The sequence below is a fragment of the Mastomys coucha genome, unplaced genomic scaffold (assembly GCF_008632895.1).
Source record: "Mastomys coucha isolate ucsf_1 unplaced genomic scaffold, UCSF_Mcou_1 pScaffold23, whole genome shotgun sequence".
In the NCBI taxonomy this organism is placed as follows: domain Eukaryota; kingdom Metazoa; phylum Chordata; class Mammalia; order Rodentia; family Muridae; genus Mastomys; species Mastomys coucha.
Genome location: NW_022196906.1, coordinates 67,090,895 through 67,108,979, shown reverse-complemented (window position 1 = coordinate 67,108,979; position 18,085 = coordinate 67,090,895). Strand labels below are relative to the sequence as shown.

The window sequence follows — 18,085 nt, the reverse complement described above, 5'->3', positions numbered from 1 at the left end:
CAAGCTACGCCAGCTCCAGGGTACCCAGAGACGGACAACCTTCCCCAAACGCAGACCAACCTAAGACATGGAGCCCTCAGGCGGGGGTGGGGGTGGGGGTGGGAATAATCCTATGATGGGTAAGGCTGCGGGTTTGATGCGGAATGACCTAAGGCAGGGGCCCTGGCAGAGCAAAAGCACTCTCTGACCTGCTACATTTGGCCTTCCCTTTTAACTAAAACAAAAGGGGGATATGTGGGGAGCCGTGAATCTTGAGAGGCATTCGCCATGGCAAGATGGCGCCTACTTCCGCTGTTGAGTAAACAACTGTTTGCACATGTGCATGGAGTGAAAAGGACGCCATGTCACAGCCCATCGCGGGGCATTACGTAGGGTAATGAGTGAACAGCCAATCATGAGCAGACACGCCATGCTGTGGGCAGATACACCGTACTGTGGTGTATATAAGCAGTGCGGATTTTGGGCTCGACCCCTTTTTTCCCTATGGATGGAGACAATAAAACGTTGCTGCAGAAGGAACCTAGTGTGTCCGCGTGTCTTCTTCCCAGCGAGATGACCGCGCGGGCTACATTGGTGGTCTTCATCCATATTCCAGCACTGAGGAACAGAGGCAAAAGAGTAAGAAATTCATGTCATCCCCAGCCAAATAACAAGTTCAAGGCCACCCTGAGATACATAAGTTTGTCTCCAAAAATCACAAAGAAACATTCACACCAAATTTATACTTTATATTAAATGAACATAAAAAGTCACAGAATAGTCTCTCCAACAGCATGATGTGTATGTATGTGTGTGTGTGTGTGTGTGTGTACATATATATTCTTGAATGTATAGAACATTCTCCAGGATGGATCATGTGTCTTAAACAAATTTATGAAGACAAATTATACCAAAGATCTTTCTGGATTATGATGGTATAAAAAATAGACCAACAAGAGGAACTTTAAAACTGTACAAACTTGCAAATTACATACCATGTTCCTGAGTAACCAATGGGCTCATGAGAATAAAGTAAATTTTAGACTTTTTACACAAAATGAGGACATAAAAACATGTTCAATACAATAAAATCACTTTTGAGGGAAGTTTGTAAGAAGAAAAAGTCATTTAGCACTACAGAAATGCCCAAGTAATGTAGCAAAACCAAGTCCAATATGGTCAGTTCAAGAAAAACAAGAAAGACCAGGAAGGAATACATTACAAAAATAACCTGAAAAGTCAAATCCCAAATACTACAGAATCTGTTTTGGACATTAATTTGACACTACACGCGTAAATACCAAATCTGACTTCATGTGACAGGTTGCAGGCAAAACACAGGCTTACCAAAAGTAATGTGTACAATTACCTCAAGGGTATGAGTATAATGTGTATTACTAAGAATGAACGAAGGCCAGGAAGATGGTTCAGTACAAAAGTGCACCTACCACCAAACCTGATACCTTGATTCAATCCTTGGGATGTATATACACAGTGGAAAAAAAACTAACTCCTTCAAGCTGTCCTGACTCCCAAATGCAACTATGATAAGCACTGGTCATATCTATACTCACAAATAATAACTAAGATGAAGAATTAAAGACTGTTTAATTAAGAAAATAAAAAATAAAAGCATTAATCTTAGCTGGGCATGGTGGCTCGTCCCTGTAACCCTAGCATGCAGGGCAGAGGCAGGAGTGTCAGCAGTATGATGCTCAACAGAGAGCTTGACGCCAGGGTAGGTGACGGGACACTGTCTCAACAAACAGACCCATGAAGTTCACATCTAGATTTAGGTCCCATTCTCAAGACTTATGTGTATTTACATATTCCAAGATAAAAAAATCATCAACAACAAAAACCCAACCTCTATCCCCAAGCAACTGCAGATATAGCATATACTCAACCTCCATGAAACAGTTGATTTGTCAAAACATGGTATCAGTTACTTAGCTAACAGAGAAAATACCTAGGATGGAAACAGGGACACATCCATTGTACTGTACACAAAGGATCATAAGTATATTATAAGTGATTATGAATAATTTAGATAACAATGATTTAATTTCTGGAGATATACTACCAAGAATTAACTAAGACAGAAAAATCTGAGCACACCCATGGTGAGAAAGGAGACCAAGTAGATCAAATCCACAATAAAAGATTCTATTGGGAGCTGAAGTGGTGGCTAAATGGTTAAGACCATTGCTGCTACTGCAGAGGACCCAAATTCAGTTCCTAACACCCACATGGCAGCTCATGACCACCTGTGTAACTCCAGTTTCAGGGATTCAAGGCCTTTTTCTGGCCTACATTGACTCTTGCACAAATATGATACACAGACATGCACTTGGGGATGCGTCTAAAATAAAAATAAATACTTAAAAAATAAAGTCTCCTCAAAGAAAAACACAGGACCTGACGGGTTCACTACCAACTTCTACCACATATTTAAAGATTAGCAGTTCTTCTCAAACTGTTCCAAAACATTGACATAAAGACATTTCCAAATTCAAGTATGCTCATCCCGATACCAAAATCATTCAAGGGCAATGAAATGAAACCAAGCCAACAACTCCCATAGCCCAATATCTCTGATCAGCTCAGATGCAGGAGTGCTCATCATAACACCAGCAAACAACTTCAGTACATAAAAAGATCTCTCATCATGATGAACTGGGATTCATCCTAGATGACCTGACATTCAAATCAATAAACATGTCACACTGACAGAATGAAGAAAAGGTTTGTAAATTCAGTAGAGAGAAAAGCCCAAGACTAACACTTCATGACAAAAAGCTGTCAGCAAAGTAGTTACAGAAGGAATGTGCTGTAACATGAGTCATGTATAACAAACCCACAGCCAACACACTGAAGAGGGAACAGTTGAAGCTGAAGCCTCACATATTTGTGTATCCAACCTTTTCATATTGTGACATGATATTGTGAACTACAAAGCTCATACTGGAAAAACTGTGCAAGAGAATTAAAAATTAAGAAAAAAACAAATTTTGTATAACATTTTAAGTTTGCTGTTTGTATTGGTCTGCATTAATCACATGCCAGGTTAGCCATCCCTATAAGACCTAAAATCAGACAGTTAAGAGCACTGGGTAGGCTGGGAGCACATGCCTTTAATCACAGCATTCAGGAGGCAGAGGTGGAAAGATCTCTGGGAATTTGAGGTCAGCCTGGACAGCCAGGCCTACATAGTGAAACTCTTGTCTCAACCTCCCCAAAGAGCATGGTTGCTTTTGCAAAGTACCCAGGTTTGATTCCCAACATGCATATGGTCATAATCATCTGTAATTCCAGTTCCAGAGGATGTGATGCTTTCTTAGGGCATTCTTGAGCACTGCATACATCTAGTACACATATATGCAGGCAAACACATGTAAAATACTTTTTTAATCTTAGCAGAAATGCTAATCAGAGATAACTAGCAAGAGAAAGAAAAATATGAAGACTGGAAACAAAGAAGTTGGATTGTCCATTATCAAAAATGGTTCTGATCAAATCAAGTGAGTAAAGTTACAAGGTAACCAAACCAATACATGCAAATCAGTAGACTAACAGCAGAAGTTATAGCCTTGAGGTGCAGCTCATGGCAGACCACATACAGAACATGTGAGACCCCAGGTCCAATCTCTAGCATAGCACACGAGAAAGTAGTGACATTTTTATACACCAGTGGCAAAACATCAGAGTAATCCCATTTATAGTATCTAACAAAAACATTTTAGACTAATTTAACCAAGGAGATTGAAGATGGCTGTATTGAAAACTATAAAATATTGATGACAGAAACTAGAGAGAAGTAAATAGCTATTTCATGTTTATGAGTTAGAAAACTGTCTTACATATTGCCCAGAGAGGTCTGTAGTCTCAATGTAGTCCCTATGGAAACACCCAGAACATTCTTCAGAAAGAGAAAAAAACAATTCTGTAATTCACAAGGAACCACAAGAGCATATATCACCAAAGTGTTAAATTCAAAGCTGTTTACAAGAACTGTAACTACTAATTGTGGTACTAGCAAAGGGAGTACTAGAAGATAGCAGAAAGCGCCACCATGTTGACCTATGAAGTGGAAACTTCTAGTTCTTTGGAAAATTAATTATGTCAAATGATGTTTTGCTGGGGCACACAGGCGAAAGGATATCTTCATAAAGCAAACATATGAAAGAATGTTTTCCTGATGCAGACACAGGTGAAAGGATGTTTTTGATATAGCAAACATGAGAAAAGACCTGTGATGAAGGAGTATAGATATAACCCCACAGACAGTGGGAGACGAGCACTGAGCATTGGTTTGGTTTGCTCTGCCCACACTATTCTTCACTAATGACACACATGTATTGGTTCACCTATTGTTGAGCTCAATTTGTGATAATGCCACCATTGAAAGAAACTCTCCGAAGAACTGCTCATGAGGTTCCTCCAGCAGCTTACTGCTTCAGCAGCCTCGCCTCAGGCCAGTTGGTGAGCCTGGCAGTCCCTTCAGGACTGAACTAGAGCTGCTGGTGTCTGCCTGCCTAGAGGACTGGTCTGCAGCTGCTGAGTCATATTTGATGTTTGCTCTGGGACTGAACTGCTGCCAAAGAAGATCCAGCTCGCCCCAAAGAACAATTGCTGAACAGGCCCACTTCCCCCATATCCTAATAAATTTTCTCTTGTACTACCTCTGCTGGGTAGTTGGCTACAGGAGAGGTTGAACCCTTATTAAAAGTAGGTTGCAGAAAATGTATGCTTATAGACCTAGGCAGAGTTTTTATTTTTTTTAAAGATATGACCACAGAAGCAATGATCACAAAGCTGCACAGCAATGGAAAAAAAACAGAGTGAAGAAACTACAGGATAGGTCTAAAAATGTTAAAACCCAAAGCCATGTACAAGCTCAGCATGGTGACACATGCCTTTAATCCCAGTACTTGGCAGGCAGACCTTTGGAAGTTTCAGGACAGCCAGGGCTACAGAGAAAAACCCTGTCTCAAAAAACAAAACAAAACAAAAAACCGAAAAACCCAGAAAACCAAGTACAAACTCATTAGCAAGGAGAGAGGGAGAGGGACAGAGACAGTCAACGAAAAGACCTAAATAGACATTTCTTAAAGATGTGCAACAAACCAGTAGGTATGTGAAAATTTGTTAAAATATTACTGTCAGGGCAATAAGAAGTAAAACCACAATGAGAATAAACCTCAGTCAAACTAAAAAAGCACACACACACACACACACAAATGCAATCTCATATAATGTATATATGAGATATATGAGATATATGAGATATATGTATGGAGAGATATATGAGCACTGGCTGCTCCTATAGATCTACACCCACACGGCAGAAGTCTCTGACTCCAATTCCAAAGATCTAACGTCCTCTTCTGGCCTCCTTGCACACATGTGGTGCACATATGAACATGCAAATGCCCATATACACAAAATAAAAAAAAAAAAAAACCTTTAAAAAAATTAGATAACAAATGTTTGGGAGGCTATGAAGGAAAAGGAACCATTAAGGGCTAATGATGGGGATGTAATGAGAGCACACACATAGACAACAGCCAGTATTGGGGTTCCCGTGATGATAATCATCCTGTTGTCAGGAATAGATACATTTTAAAAAGCTGTGTGTTGAAGACATATCTGCACTGCCTGGAGGATGAGAATACAGGAAAATCTCCAAATAGCAGTACAGGAAGCACTGAGTAGTTAGCTTCTATGTTTAGCCTATGGGTTCTGTGGAAATCTGTGACATGATGGCATCGTAGAATGCATAGTGAATAAAAGTGACTAATTCTGCAGTTAAAGTACTAATGTGTTTAATTTTTGTCAAACTGTATAAATGATGAAATAGGAGGATGTTTTAGAACATGCAGGTAGACCAGGGCCTACTGTCACCGACTGTAAAGCCGCAGTTACACTGACATCTAGTGGCAGCATCTGAGAACTCCAGGTTCCGCCAGGTCTTGCTATGAAGACCCCTTCTCTTCACAGATGTCACCCCTTTTCTGATAGGCTTTCCTGAACTCTTCACCAAGCATGTCAACATCATCTTCTCTTTTAAACACTCCCTACAAAAAAAGCATTCTGTTGGTTACTTTGAACATTAGAGTATTTCACTGAATTCTCTCAGGACTAACATACACAGACATGTAGCTAATGAAGTTAGCCAAGATAATGAGGATCTATTATTAAAACTTAATTTTAAAATATCTTTGCAAAGACTAGAGCGGTTTCAAGAAAATCCTGAATATTCTTGAGCTGCTCCCATTTCCTGATTGTCACCATCAGAGTAGAGAGTTGTTCTAGTGATCTGTTGTGCCCAGTGCTCTAACTACAATTGTGACTGCCTACATTGCCTGGAAGGCATAGAGCTCAGAGCATGCTCTATTCTACCCTTGTCATAGGATCTGAGGGAGGGAAGGATGAAGAGGATGATCTGAGCTACATTACTGTATGGACACATTCTTTCTGCCTCAGTTTGTGGCTCATTTGGGGACACTGAATTTAACTCTAATAGGTCCTGTCTGTCCTCCACAAGTATTTTCTCCACTCAGATGTTGAAATCTAAAGGTCCTCTCAGCATTCATAGTCTGTTTTATTAAATATACCAGTCATGGGTGGATTTTGCATCAGGCTATCATGTGGATTTAAATCTACCTAACTAATTAGACTGTAATACCGTATGGCTAGCAACTTTTAATTATTCTTATTTTCCTTTCATTGATTAGAGACTGAACACACTTGATTCTGCATAGTCAATAAAGACCTCAAGCAGTATGACTCATATATTTGAAGGACTGTGGCTTTATGAATCTCCATTTTTATAAGGACAAGGAAGCTAATGATTCCTTGATGAGACACAATGTGTCTCAGATACACATTAAAATTCATTGCCTGTTGGAATAAGTCTCAAAAGTTGGGGCTGCCTAGTACCTACTTATAATCAGTCCCCTACAGAGTAGGCTTCATCAGACTCATGTCAAGCATGTGTGTCACCAAGGACAAGGCTTTCATGTCTCTCATTATCTTTATGTTTACCCTTTTATAGTGGCTCCAGGGTAGTTTGTTTTCAGATTTCCCATGCAACAAGCAGAATGAAGAGCCTCAAAAGTGTTAGCTCAGGGGCTGGGGATGTAGCTCACTACATAGAGCACTTGCCTAGCAAGGCTCTAGGTTAGATCTCCAGCCCCACATAAGCTTGGCAGAGTAACACAAGCCTGTAGTCCTAGTCCTCAGGAAGAGAAGCAGGAGGCCCAAAAGTTCAAGGTCATCCTCAGTTTCATAGGGAGTTCCAGGCCAGCCTGGGCTACACCTCGTCTCAAAAAGTAGACAAACAAACAAACAAATAAACAAATAAGCAAGTTTGATAACTCTAGCTCAGATCACTAATAATGTTCAAAGACCAGCTCTTACTATAGAGGTATTTAAAAGGACTATGGGGTGTCAACACTGCCAGGATCCCAGTGCTTCGTCAGAACAGCATGAAATCACATGAAGTTACTCCCTCCGACATTCTAGAATCACACCTCAGGGCTGTTATTTTCTCTAGCATGGTTAAGGATGAAGTCCACATGCTGAGGTAAGTGTCACTTACTTTGGGGAGATAGCCTAGTAACTTTGCAGCATGTTCTTTGAGGAGTCTCAGCCTCTCTTCTTCAATAATCTCATTAATGCAGCCCTGCCGCCTTTGCTGTAGCTGCAATTCTTCCAGCTCACGTTGCTGGAAATGAAATCAAAATGTCTTAACTGTCATAAAATGCATTAATCTGTTACGAAGTTTACAAATAAAGCTAAATGATAAGACTGATGTGTTAATAATAAGTTTAGAAGATAATAGTGTATGTCTTTTTAAAAAAGATTTATTTATTATATGTATATGAGTACACTGTTGCTCTCTTCAGACACATAAGAAGAGGGCATCAGATCCCATTCCAGATGGTTGTGAGCCACCATGTGGTTGCTGGGAATTGAACTCAGATCCTCTGGAAGATCTGGAAGAGTAGTCAGTGTTCTTAACTGCTGAGCCATCTTTCCAGCCCATAGTGTATGTCTTTTACATATATAAATATACATACCTGTATTTTTACCATCATTATCTCTTTAAACTTTTATGAACAAGTTTTTTATGAACTTTTACGAACACCCACATTTTTGTTTTCTTTATTTTGTGGTACTGGTGTTTGAACCCAGGACCCTACACTTGCTAGGCAAGTACTCTACCACTGAGCTACAATCCTAGCCCTATGATAGGAAGTTTAAAGAACGTATTTTTTTAGGAAAATCTTCAATCTCAAGAAAAATATATTCAAATGAGTGATTTCCTAGGAAATTCAGCAAACATTTATGGAGCTTCCACCATATACCCAGTTCCCAAGACACCCAAGCAGTTTACAGTATAAGGCAAAAATAAAACCCTAATGCATAAAACAGAACATGGTTATCTGGAGATACATTTTTCCAAATGCATCTTTAAAGGCCTAAGTGGAGCATACTGTAGAGGTCAGAGTCCCAGCAAAGAAGCTCTAGTACCTTTCTGGAGAATTCTGACTTTTGTGGCTACTCTGAACTATAGAACACAGATGTCATCTACATAGTGTCAGGGCACAGAGAACTTTACCCAAACTAGACTCTTGAGTAGGATCTGCAGAAGTGGGAATGGCATCTGGGGTTTCACACAGGCTGGGTAAGACCTCTACCACAGGTTGGCAATCCAACCACATAGTGTGGTTTAATGAGATGACATAACCCCTCTAATCTGGGCCTAACACAAGGCTTTCTTTCATATGCTGTGCTACCCCACACTAAGTGTTTGCCTCCACTTCACATAATTCTACTGTAAGTTAGGCCGAGTAGTTTGGAAAGGTGTGGGACAAGGCCTGAATAAACTGGTAGGGTGTGGGACAAGGCCTGAATGAACTGGCAGTAAGAAACTCGTTTGAGTCTTAGGAATTTGTTTAAACTATACACATTCTTAGAGGTGGACAGGATTACGGACAGCTACTTAGGCTCTGAAACACAAATGGGGAGTCCAGGGCTTTTAAGGCTGCAATGCTATGAATTACTAAGTTTGTTAAGGCATCCACATTTGCCCCTGGGCCAAAACTGTTGCTTTGTCTTACAACACTGGCATCTAGGCCCACTCCTTCATGCTGGGAACATTCACTATTAAACCCTAAAACACATGCTGTAGCGTGGATTACCAGGGGCTTGAGTGATTTCCACGTTGGTAGGACTTGCTGGCTTTACTCCGAGTGTTCTGACAAGCAGTGCCCTGGACCTACCCTCTACAGGAGACTTAACTCTTAGGACAGACAGGCAATTCCAGAACCTTTTTAATTTTCTACATTCTCTAACAGTTATTGCCTTCATTAACTTAACATTTGAAAATACCATTATGTCAGGCAAATTGCACTTTATATATCATTATCTCCCTTAAAGGTTAGATTCAGGCCAAGACTGACTTACACTGGTGTAAGGCAATAAAGCAATTGAGGCTTTGATCTGTTTAAGAGTTCACTGATTGGCAGACTAACCAGTTACAAGGGGACTAAGTTTAAATGTCAGGGAGCAGGAGGGCCTCTGGCCTCTTGGTCTTCTGTAATTATAACATTTACAGTCTGTTTTTTTTTTCTCCTCATCTTAAACCATAATGTTCTCCAAGACTCAATCCTAGACTACTGATGCTTTCTCATTATATGACACCAATATCTCATTTAAATCTCTTGGTGATGCTTAATCCTAGGCAAGCATTTCTCAATAAATAAATAAATAAATAAATAAATAAATAAATAAATAAACAAACACCAAACCAACTAAACAAACAAAATATCAAACAGACAAAACCAGCTGAAGCTTCACTCTAAATGTAACCACACATGTGCTCCTGAGTCTCTCATACTTGAAACCTTTGAAATATTTTGATTCCTTCCTTCTACTCTATATGCTAGAGGGAAAACCATACAGTCTCATTTACTTTCTGTAATTTGTCTGACATCCCCTACTGCTGCTACTGTTTATAGTCTATAAAAGCTAGAACTGACAATTATCTATGGTACTGACTGGACATCTCAGAGGCTGGTCTCACCACATTTAGAGTTTTCATCTTTTTAGAACTTTCGCACCAGACTGTATTGGGCTCTTAAAAATACCCTTCCAGTAACATACATCACTTGAGGATTCTTTCAGTTTGTCAATGAAACATAAGTATTTAAGTCAGTATGTCAAACTCACAAGCTGGTTCCCTGTCCAACTTTTTTTTTTTTTTTTGCCTGCCTCTGGCTCCTGAGTGTTGGGATTAAAGGCATGTGCCATACCACCTGACTTTTTAAATCAATATTTCCAACAATCAACCTCTTCTGGTCACAAAAATCAATGTGGCAAATACATATTCCTTCAAAAGCTACCTTCCCTCTACATACTCTTTAGGACATGGCTTGCTCACTAAAAAAAGCAGTGACTATATTGTAATGAGTAGCCACCTTAAGTCCTCACCTCTCCAGATTTAACTGGCCCCCAGAATCATCAGCTATGCATGTTAGGCATCTAAGGAGCCCCGTCCCCATGCGCACACGTCACCTCTTATCACCGAGACTCAGTACACTGCTTACTGTCCTCCCTAGCTCCAGCCTCACCCCTTTAACATCTACAATGATGCTACTTGAATCTTCCATGTCAAAGTTAACATGCAATTTCCTTAATTCTTCAGTGACTTCTCTTGGGGAAAAATCCACCTTAATATTCAAAGGTATCACGATGTTTAATTCCTCTTTGCTATACCAATGTCACCACACTCATCACGTACAAAATATATTTATAACCTATTTTTATATTTTTCTCAACTAAACTAAATTCACAGATGTTAGTTCTCAAGTCCAGCACATAAAAGACTCAATAATCAGTCTCTAGATGCTTTAATAAATGATCAATCAGTAAATGTATAGCTCATATATTCAGTAAACAAATACCTAACATTGTATGATACATAAATAGTTTTCAGTGGGCTGAGGAGATGGCTCAGTGGCTAAAGTGCTTGGCACACAACCATGAGGACCTGAGTTCACGTCATCAGAACTCAGGAAAAGTCAGGTGTGTAATTCTAGGTTCTGACAAATGGGAGACAGCAATAAAAGAATCCCAAGGAGCTACAGGCTGTCCAACCTCCAGGACATCTGCAGTGGACCTACAGAGACCCCAACTTACACAGACTGAAGGAGAGGAGCAATGTGAGGTTGTCCTCTGTTACACATACACATACACACACACACACACACACACACACACACACGGGTATACATGTGCACACTCAAGCACACATACATACATACACACTAGGGTACATATATGCACATTCAAGTGTTCTCTCTCTCTCTCTCTTTCTCTCTCTCTCTCTCTCAGCAAATGTTTACTGATGAATACATGAGCTGGCTGCTGTTCAATGAGAATAACCAAAGAACCCAACGCTTTCCTTACTTTGTCTGCAAGAAACTGGCTACGGCGTTCTTCGATGAGTTTCTCCACGGCCCGTTTGTGCTCCAGCTGCTTCATTCGTTGTTTCTGGGCATTCATGAGCTCTATGCGGTCATCTTCAGCAAACTTGGCCAGCATGGCTTTCTTAAAGCTCTCTTCCTCCTCTTTTGCAGCCTGCAGTATCACTTCCTTCAGTGCCATTTGGTCTTCAAAGTCTTGTTTCATCTCCCTCTGCATCCTCAGTCTCCGCTCTGTTTCTTCCTGCACAACAATGGAGTTAGAGTTAAGTGTGTCCCTGCATCTTCATGAGAGGGCAATCTCAGCAAAAGGGAGCCAGGAGGAGGATCAGGAGCTTGACGCCAGACTAGGCTACAGTGAGACATATCATGGCAACACTCTGCCCCACCCTCTTAAGACTATTTGAATAAAGTGACATAATCTTTTGTAAGATTTATTTTTACTTGTGTGTGTGTGTGTGTGTGTGTGTGTGTGTTTGCGCACATGTGCAAGTGTGCACTGAGGCCAGAAGAGGATGTTGGATGCCCTGGAACTAGAGTTATAGGTTCTTGGGTCCCTTCCAAGAGCAGCAAGTGCTCTTAATTATTGGATCTATAACATGGTGGTCATTTATTCTAAACTTTTGTTGTATATAGGTGCCATCTTGTTTCTAGGCTTAGAATTTATGTCTCACTGACTTGAAAGGCGCTTCTGTGAAGGCCTTTGCACACACCTGAGTTATCTTGAACCAAGGACTATCATGTCATCTGTCCATACCAACTTCCTCACCTGTGACACCCATGCTGCACGTCCCCACTCTAGTTTCTAACCCTCTGATAATTCTCAAAACAAACAAAACAAAACAAACAAACAAAACACCCCCAAAACTACAAAACAGTTTTTTAAAAAATCAGTCATCTAGCAATGAAATTAGAAGTTTTTCAGAGAACTAGAAACATACTGGACACAAATAAATTCCTTTTCTGTGAGCTTTTATTTTCTAAACACATAAAATTTTTCATATACAAAAAATGTAAAAATTTTTATAGCAATCATCCTTATTCCTGATAGCTAAAGTCTAGTAATGACAGCTTTCTATTTGGGTTCTGTGACCTATCTGTTCACCTGGGGCTAGCACACACTTTAACTCACATTATCTAATCATCCTTGCCCAGCCCCAGCACAAGCTCTGGGAAGCCGATGTCCACTCGCATCTAAAATCCTAATAGCTGCACCAGTCTCTCATTTTACTCATGGACATGTGCCTCACTTGTCCCCTCCTGAAAATAATCAAGCCACTCAAAGACATATTGTTTGTTTTATGTTCTGGGCACATGATGTTTTACACTGCATATTTTGTACTTCCAAGTAATTGCACAGACATCAAGGGCTTGGACAATAGTTTAGTTTGTGACATCTTGAATGCCTCTTGAGTTTATGACATCTGCACATAGTAATATATAGCTATATATAGTAATATATATATATATATATATATATATACACACGCACATATATGCAGTCCTGGGAATCTATCACCTATGCAAAATTTTTGTTCAATTCAACAATGAAGCCATCTTGCAAAAAAAAAAGAAAGGGGGGATGTTTGGCCAAAGAATTGTTTTACTGTGAAAATGCCCACACAGCCTCTGCAGTAGGGGCTGCCAAATTTCCCGCCCTTTCCTATGTTCTAAAACCTGTTACATGGTCTTGAAACCTTGAAATCATTTGCTATACAGTTACTGACCCCAGTAACTTTCCAGTCTCTGCTGGGATCCCAGGCGGAAACAAGGACGTGTATAGGAATTGTATTATGGAGAATAATACAATATAGCGAAAGGAACAGAATGTAGCAGGGAAGAAGAAAAGCCAACCCAGGGCATGTTGGGAAGATGGTTACCCCGTGCCCACTGAAGCTGTGTTCTCAGGACCTTCCCTGGGAAGGACAGAAGGAGTGATCACCCATCAGTGACTTTCCAGTTGCTGAGGGGTGGACAGAGAGGCCTGCTTCTTGCTGCCACAACTCTCCCCTGACTGTGGAGAAGCTGCCAGCACAGTTAATCTAAGCTCTCACAATGTGCCCCACAGCTGTTCCCAAAGGACAAAGGGAATGCATTTCCAGAGATGTCTGCCTTGGGGAAGCAGCTGATCTTACAAAGTTCCACTTGTGTCATCCATTCATAGAGGATTCTTGAATACTTCTTAGTACCACTAAAAGCTCACATACTGTATCTTGTTTACATACCCACCGGCCGATAGCCATGAGGGCTACCTTCATGTTTTAGCTATTGTAAATACATGCGTAAACACAAGATTACTGGCTTTTAACTATCCCTTCCTAAAACTATAAAGATAATACTTTCCACTAACCTCTGCTGTGCTCAACATATTTTAAAAATTATTATCATTCAATTTGAAGTAACTTTCCTTTGCTCATTGCTTATCAGAAATACATGGTTTCATTGCGGTATACTTAGGGACTGTATAATCAGTCTTATTACAGATTCTTCATTTGAAATGACTTAAAATCTTATGGATTTACAGAGGTTTACTTTGTGTTCTTGGAGCTGTCTGTGTATTCTATGTGAATGGATGGGATTTGTATTGTGCTGCTGTTTGTCGGGTGGAGTCCTCTTGAACACAGGCTGCACCATCTGCTTCGGGCTTTCGTTAGTCAGTGTACTGTTCCTGGGGACTGGGCGAATTTTTGATGAAGGAGCACTGAGATCTCCTACTCTGGTTGGGTCTCCCTACTCTCCCCCTTTTACCCTGTCAGTTTTCCTGCATGTGTCATGAAGCTGTGTTATCAAAGGTCACAGGCCTTAGGATTATGGCATGTACCTGGATGAATTTATTTTGACTACAAACTTCCTTGTCCCAGAGTTGACTTTGCCTCATACTGACATCCATGCTCCAGTCTGCTCTGCACTGCATTGTGTCGTCCTCCCTCTGGCTTTGAGCACTCACATAAGCCGTGTGGACTGACTGACCCAGCTGCATCAAGCTCTTCAGGACGCTCTATTTTTGTCAAGTTGGAGAACTTAAGTCTCTTAACTGCAGCACTGATGCCGTGTACACACGATGCAGCATTGATGCCATGTACACACAATGCAGTCACCACTAAGGCTGGGTTTAACTATCTTATCTTTCTCTGCGGCTTCATTGCAAAGTCTCCTCTTCCCCAAGCACCCCTCTAGTCACCCGTCGGGTCGGGTCGGAGGCTTACTTTCAGTTTCAGTTTGATGATCTCTGCCTGCTCCTCCAGGTACAGCTCCTGCCTCACTTGCTCTAGGTCATCGCGCTGCCGCAGTGTCTCCTCCAGCTTCTTAATCAGCTGTTAATAAAACACATATTTAGGAAACCTGGATTGCGCCACTGTTTCAGGAATTCAGCGCTCTTTAAAACGTAGTATCTTTATACCAAATTCTGACGCTGAACTCTCTTTTCCTCGATCTCTTGAACTCTGGCTATCCGTTCGCCTTCTCTCTGCTCCTGTATGTTTGCAAACTCTATGATTTTCCGGTTCTCTTCCTCCATCTCCTCACGCTTCTTTTGTCTCCAGAAGTCTTGTGTCCTCTGGAATTCTTCAATATACTTCTGAATTGCATTCTTTTTTTCTAATTTTTGCTGTCTTTCCCTAAAAAGCAATCAGGAAAATGGTTTATAGTTACAGAAATAATAAAATAACAAACAAAAAAAAATAGATTGTTCAGAGTCTATCAATTCACTAATGCAACAAACTTTCTGGTGTGGACTTTCCATGCACATGGCTGGGCTCTCTTCTAAGGGTGACATTTCAAGCATCTCATTTCAGAAAGGTGACTGTCTGTCCACCGAGGCCATACAGCATTCTGTACTTAAACTGTGTGCCAAGGAAAGCCATCAGAAAACATGTTTTCTAACACATGAGATGCATAGAACACACATGGCATGTTTCAGGTCGCTTACGACTCACACAAGTTCTCTTATTTCACAGATCACCTCTTACTCTTCATGGTGAGCAAGGTGAGGAAGAGCTGGACAGTCATGGCAGAGCTCATGCTGGGTGGGCTCACGCTGGGTGGGCTCACGCTGGGTGGGCGGTTCAGTGGCTTTTGTCTCGGGGTGGACTTACAGCAGGTCTTCCTCGTAGATCTTCCTGACGATTTCATCTATCATGAGTTTCTCCTTTAGCAGCTGCTCATATGCCTCTTGCTTCTTCTTCTCTTGATCCTCAAGCTGCTTCTCCAGGTCCAGGTAGTACTGTGCCCTCTCCTTGTCCCGCTGCTCCTGCTTGGCGCTCTCTTCCTTCAGTAGCCTATCGTGCTCCTCCATCATTATCCTTTCTATCTCCGCATCACGTTTCTAGCATTGAAACAAAATTAATCTTTCCACGTTCAGGAGTGGACATAGTATATGACAGCACTATAAACAGCTGTACCATCAAAACCCTGCTATGTAAAATATTTTCTATCTATTAAGTAAGAAGCAAGAGGAGGTGTTTGTGAGCTGAGGTGTGAATAGTCAGGGTAAAGGGGTGTTCCTACTCTCTCCAGAAGCTCTTAGGACAGCACCTGGCAAGGATAACAAAGTCCACATTCAGAAAATACAAAGTAAATGTTTAAGTATTTTGTTTTTAACTGCTTCAGCCACCAAACCATCACTTCCTCTGCAAGTTGATTACTATAGTCTCTCTCTCTCTCTCTCTCTCTCTCTCTTTCTTTCTTTTGGAGACAGGGTTTCTTTGTATAGCCCTGGCTGTCCTGTACCTCACTCTGTAGACCAGGCTGGCCTTGAACTCAGAAATCCACCTGCCTCTGCCTCCCAAGTGATGGGATTAAAGGCGTGTGCCACGACCGTCTGGCTTGTGTCCGTTTCTAAGGCCACTGTTTACCAGGTGCTGCTGAGCGCCTCTCCTGCCCAGTGTTGCTCAAGGGCCCTGAGCAACTTTCCAGTTCCCCCAGCTCAGCTCTTTCCTCTGATACATCCTTCTCTGTTATTTAGTAAGTAAGTAAATGTTAGTAAGCTCAGTGTAGTGATTTCCACTGAAAGATTGCACACATCACTGTGGCTGCTCTCTCTCATTTTCAGCTTCATTCATGAAGTGCCACTCCCACCGAGTTATACACTCACCAGCCTTTCCATAAGCCGAAGCCCATGCCTCTTTTCAGCAAGTTCAAAGTTGAGTAAATTTAAAAACTGGAGCAGTGGTGGAAACTACCCTGGCCTGATGTGGCTGCATCCCAAATGTAGGACCAGTTAGCAGCAAAGAAAAAGAGGGAACAGATGGGAAGATAAATGCAGTCATTCCTAAAGCTCACGGGTGTCATACATGCCTGGTTATCATGACTTAACCACAAGTTCTCTTTATCTTTGCTCATGTTGTATTACATTCTTCTACAATGTAAGATAGCAAAAAATACGTATGACAACAAAAAAAAAGTATATAGATCCCACAGACTTCCAGAAACACAATGTCTAACTTTATAACTAAGAAAACTAGCTAGTTTGGGAGAGCGAGCTCAGTCACAGCAAAAGCAGTTGCTGCTCTTTACACGACCGGGTCTCAGCACCCACACTAGGCAGCTCACCACTTCCTGCAAACCCAATCCCTCTTCTGACCACACGGGCACTGCATGGATGTGGTGCACGCAGACAGGCAAGCAAACATGCATACACAAAACACAACAAACCTCACAAGTTTATAGACATCCTTCCATTTAAGTCAAGTCCTAGCAGTCTATGGCTCTAATTTGTTAAGTCAATTTTGATTTAAAAGATAGGAGCGATTTTAGGAGTCAAATGTCTACAGTGGCCATGGATGACCTCATCTATCAGAGTAATCAAAACTACAAACACAGAACAAACAAACTACACATTATGTTCTATTCTATCACTGGAAAAACAAGACTATACAGGTCACAGACAGGTCTCCCCATCTTCTTGTCCCTGTTAGCAGCATGTTCTACAACAGTGGTTTCCAACTTGTGGGGCGTGATCCCTTTGGGGGAGTAGTTCAATGACCCTTTCACAGAGTGGTGTATCACATGTCCTGCACATCAGACATTTATATTGTGATTCATAACAGTAGCAAATTACAGTTGTAAAGTAGCAGTGGAATAATTTTATGGGGGGGGATCATCACAACATGAGAAACTGTGTTAAAGCATTAAAAAGGCCGAGAACCAATGTGTTAGGATCTTCTAGAGTAGCCCGTGTCCATGCTGCACCACACTAGTTACATATTGTTATCGTGTCTATAATCCTATGTGTATAAACATGTCTGTCAGTACTCACATCCTACATGTATAAGCATACGTTTATATGTAATTGTTTGGCTTCTCTGTGAAAACGAGCTGGGTGATGGCTGAGCTGCTGTGCACCTTAGTTTTAGGAGTAAACTCAGCAAACCTCATTTCACAGCACATGACACAGTTGCTGGCACAGCCCCTGAAACTTCAACCCTCCCCTCAAGAGTGAGACAGGGATGGAAACAGAAACCCAAGGAAAGGGCCGGGCAGTGGTGGCACACGCCTTTAATCCCAGCACTTGGGAGGCTGAGGCAGGTGGATTTCTGAGTTCGAGGCCAGTCTGGTCTACAGAGTGAGTTCCAGGATAGCCAGTGCTACAGAGAAACCCTGTCTCAAAAAAACAA

The 18,085-nt window shown here is 41.2% G+C and overlaps 1 protein-coding gene across 1 annotated transcript in view; it reads right to left on the bottom strand.

Annotated features, from left to right (window-relative positions):
* Nucleotides 1–5,782: 5,782 nt before the first annotated feature.
* The window catches only part of Mns1 (meiosis specific nuclear structural 1), an 18,846-nt gene continuing 6,543 nt past the window's right edge, over nt 5,783–18,085 (bottom strand). Inside the window, exons 5-10 of the mRNA XM_031344477.1 lie at nt 15,566–15,795; nt 14,872–15,088; nt 14,678–14,785; nt 11,458–11,715; nt 7,583–7,708; nt 5,783–6,056 (exon numbers count right to left, since the gene is read on the bottom strand). Coding sequence (XP_031200337.1) covers nt 5,955–6,056; nt 7,583–7,708; nt 11,458–11,715; nt 14,678–14,785; nt 14,872–15,088; nt 15,566–15,795 — 1,041 coding nt within the window. The 3' untranslated portion in view covers nt 5,783–5,954. The remainder of the gene's footprint in view (nt 6,057–7,582; nt 7,709–11,457; nt 11,716–14,677; nt 14,786–14,871; nt 15,089–15,565; nt 15,796–18,085) is intronic.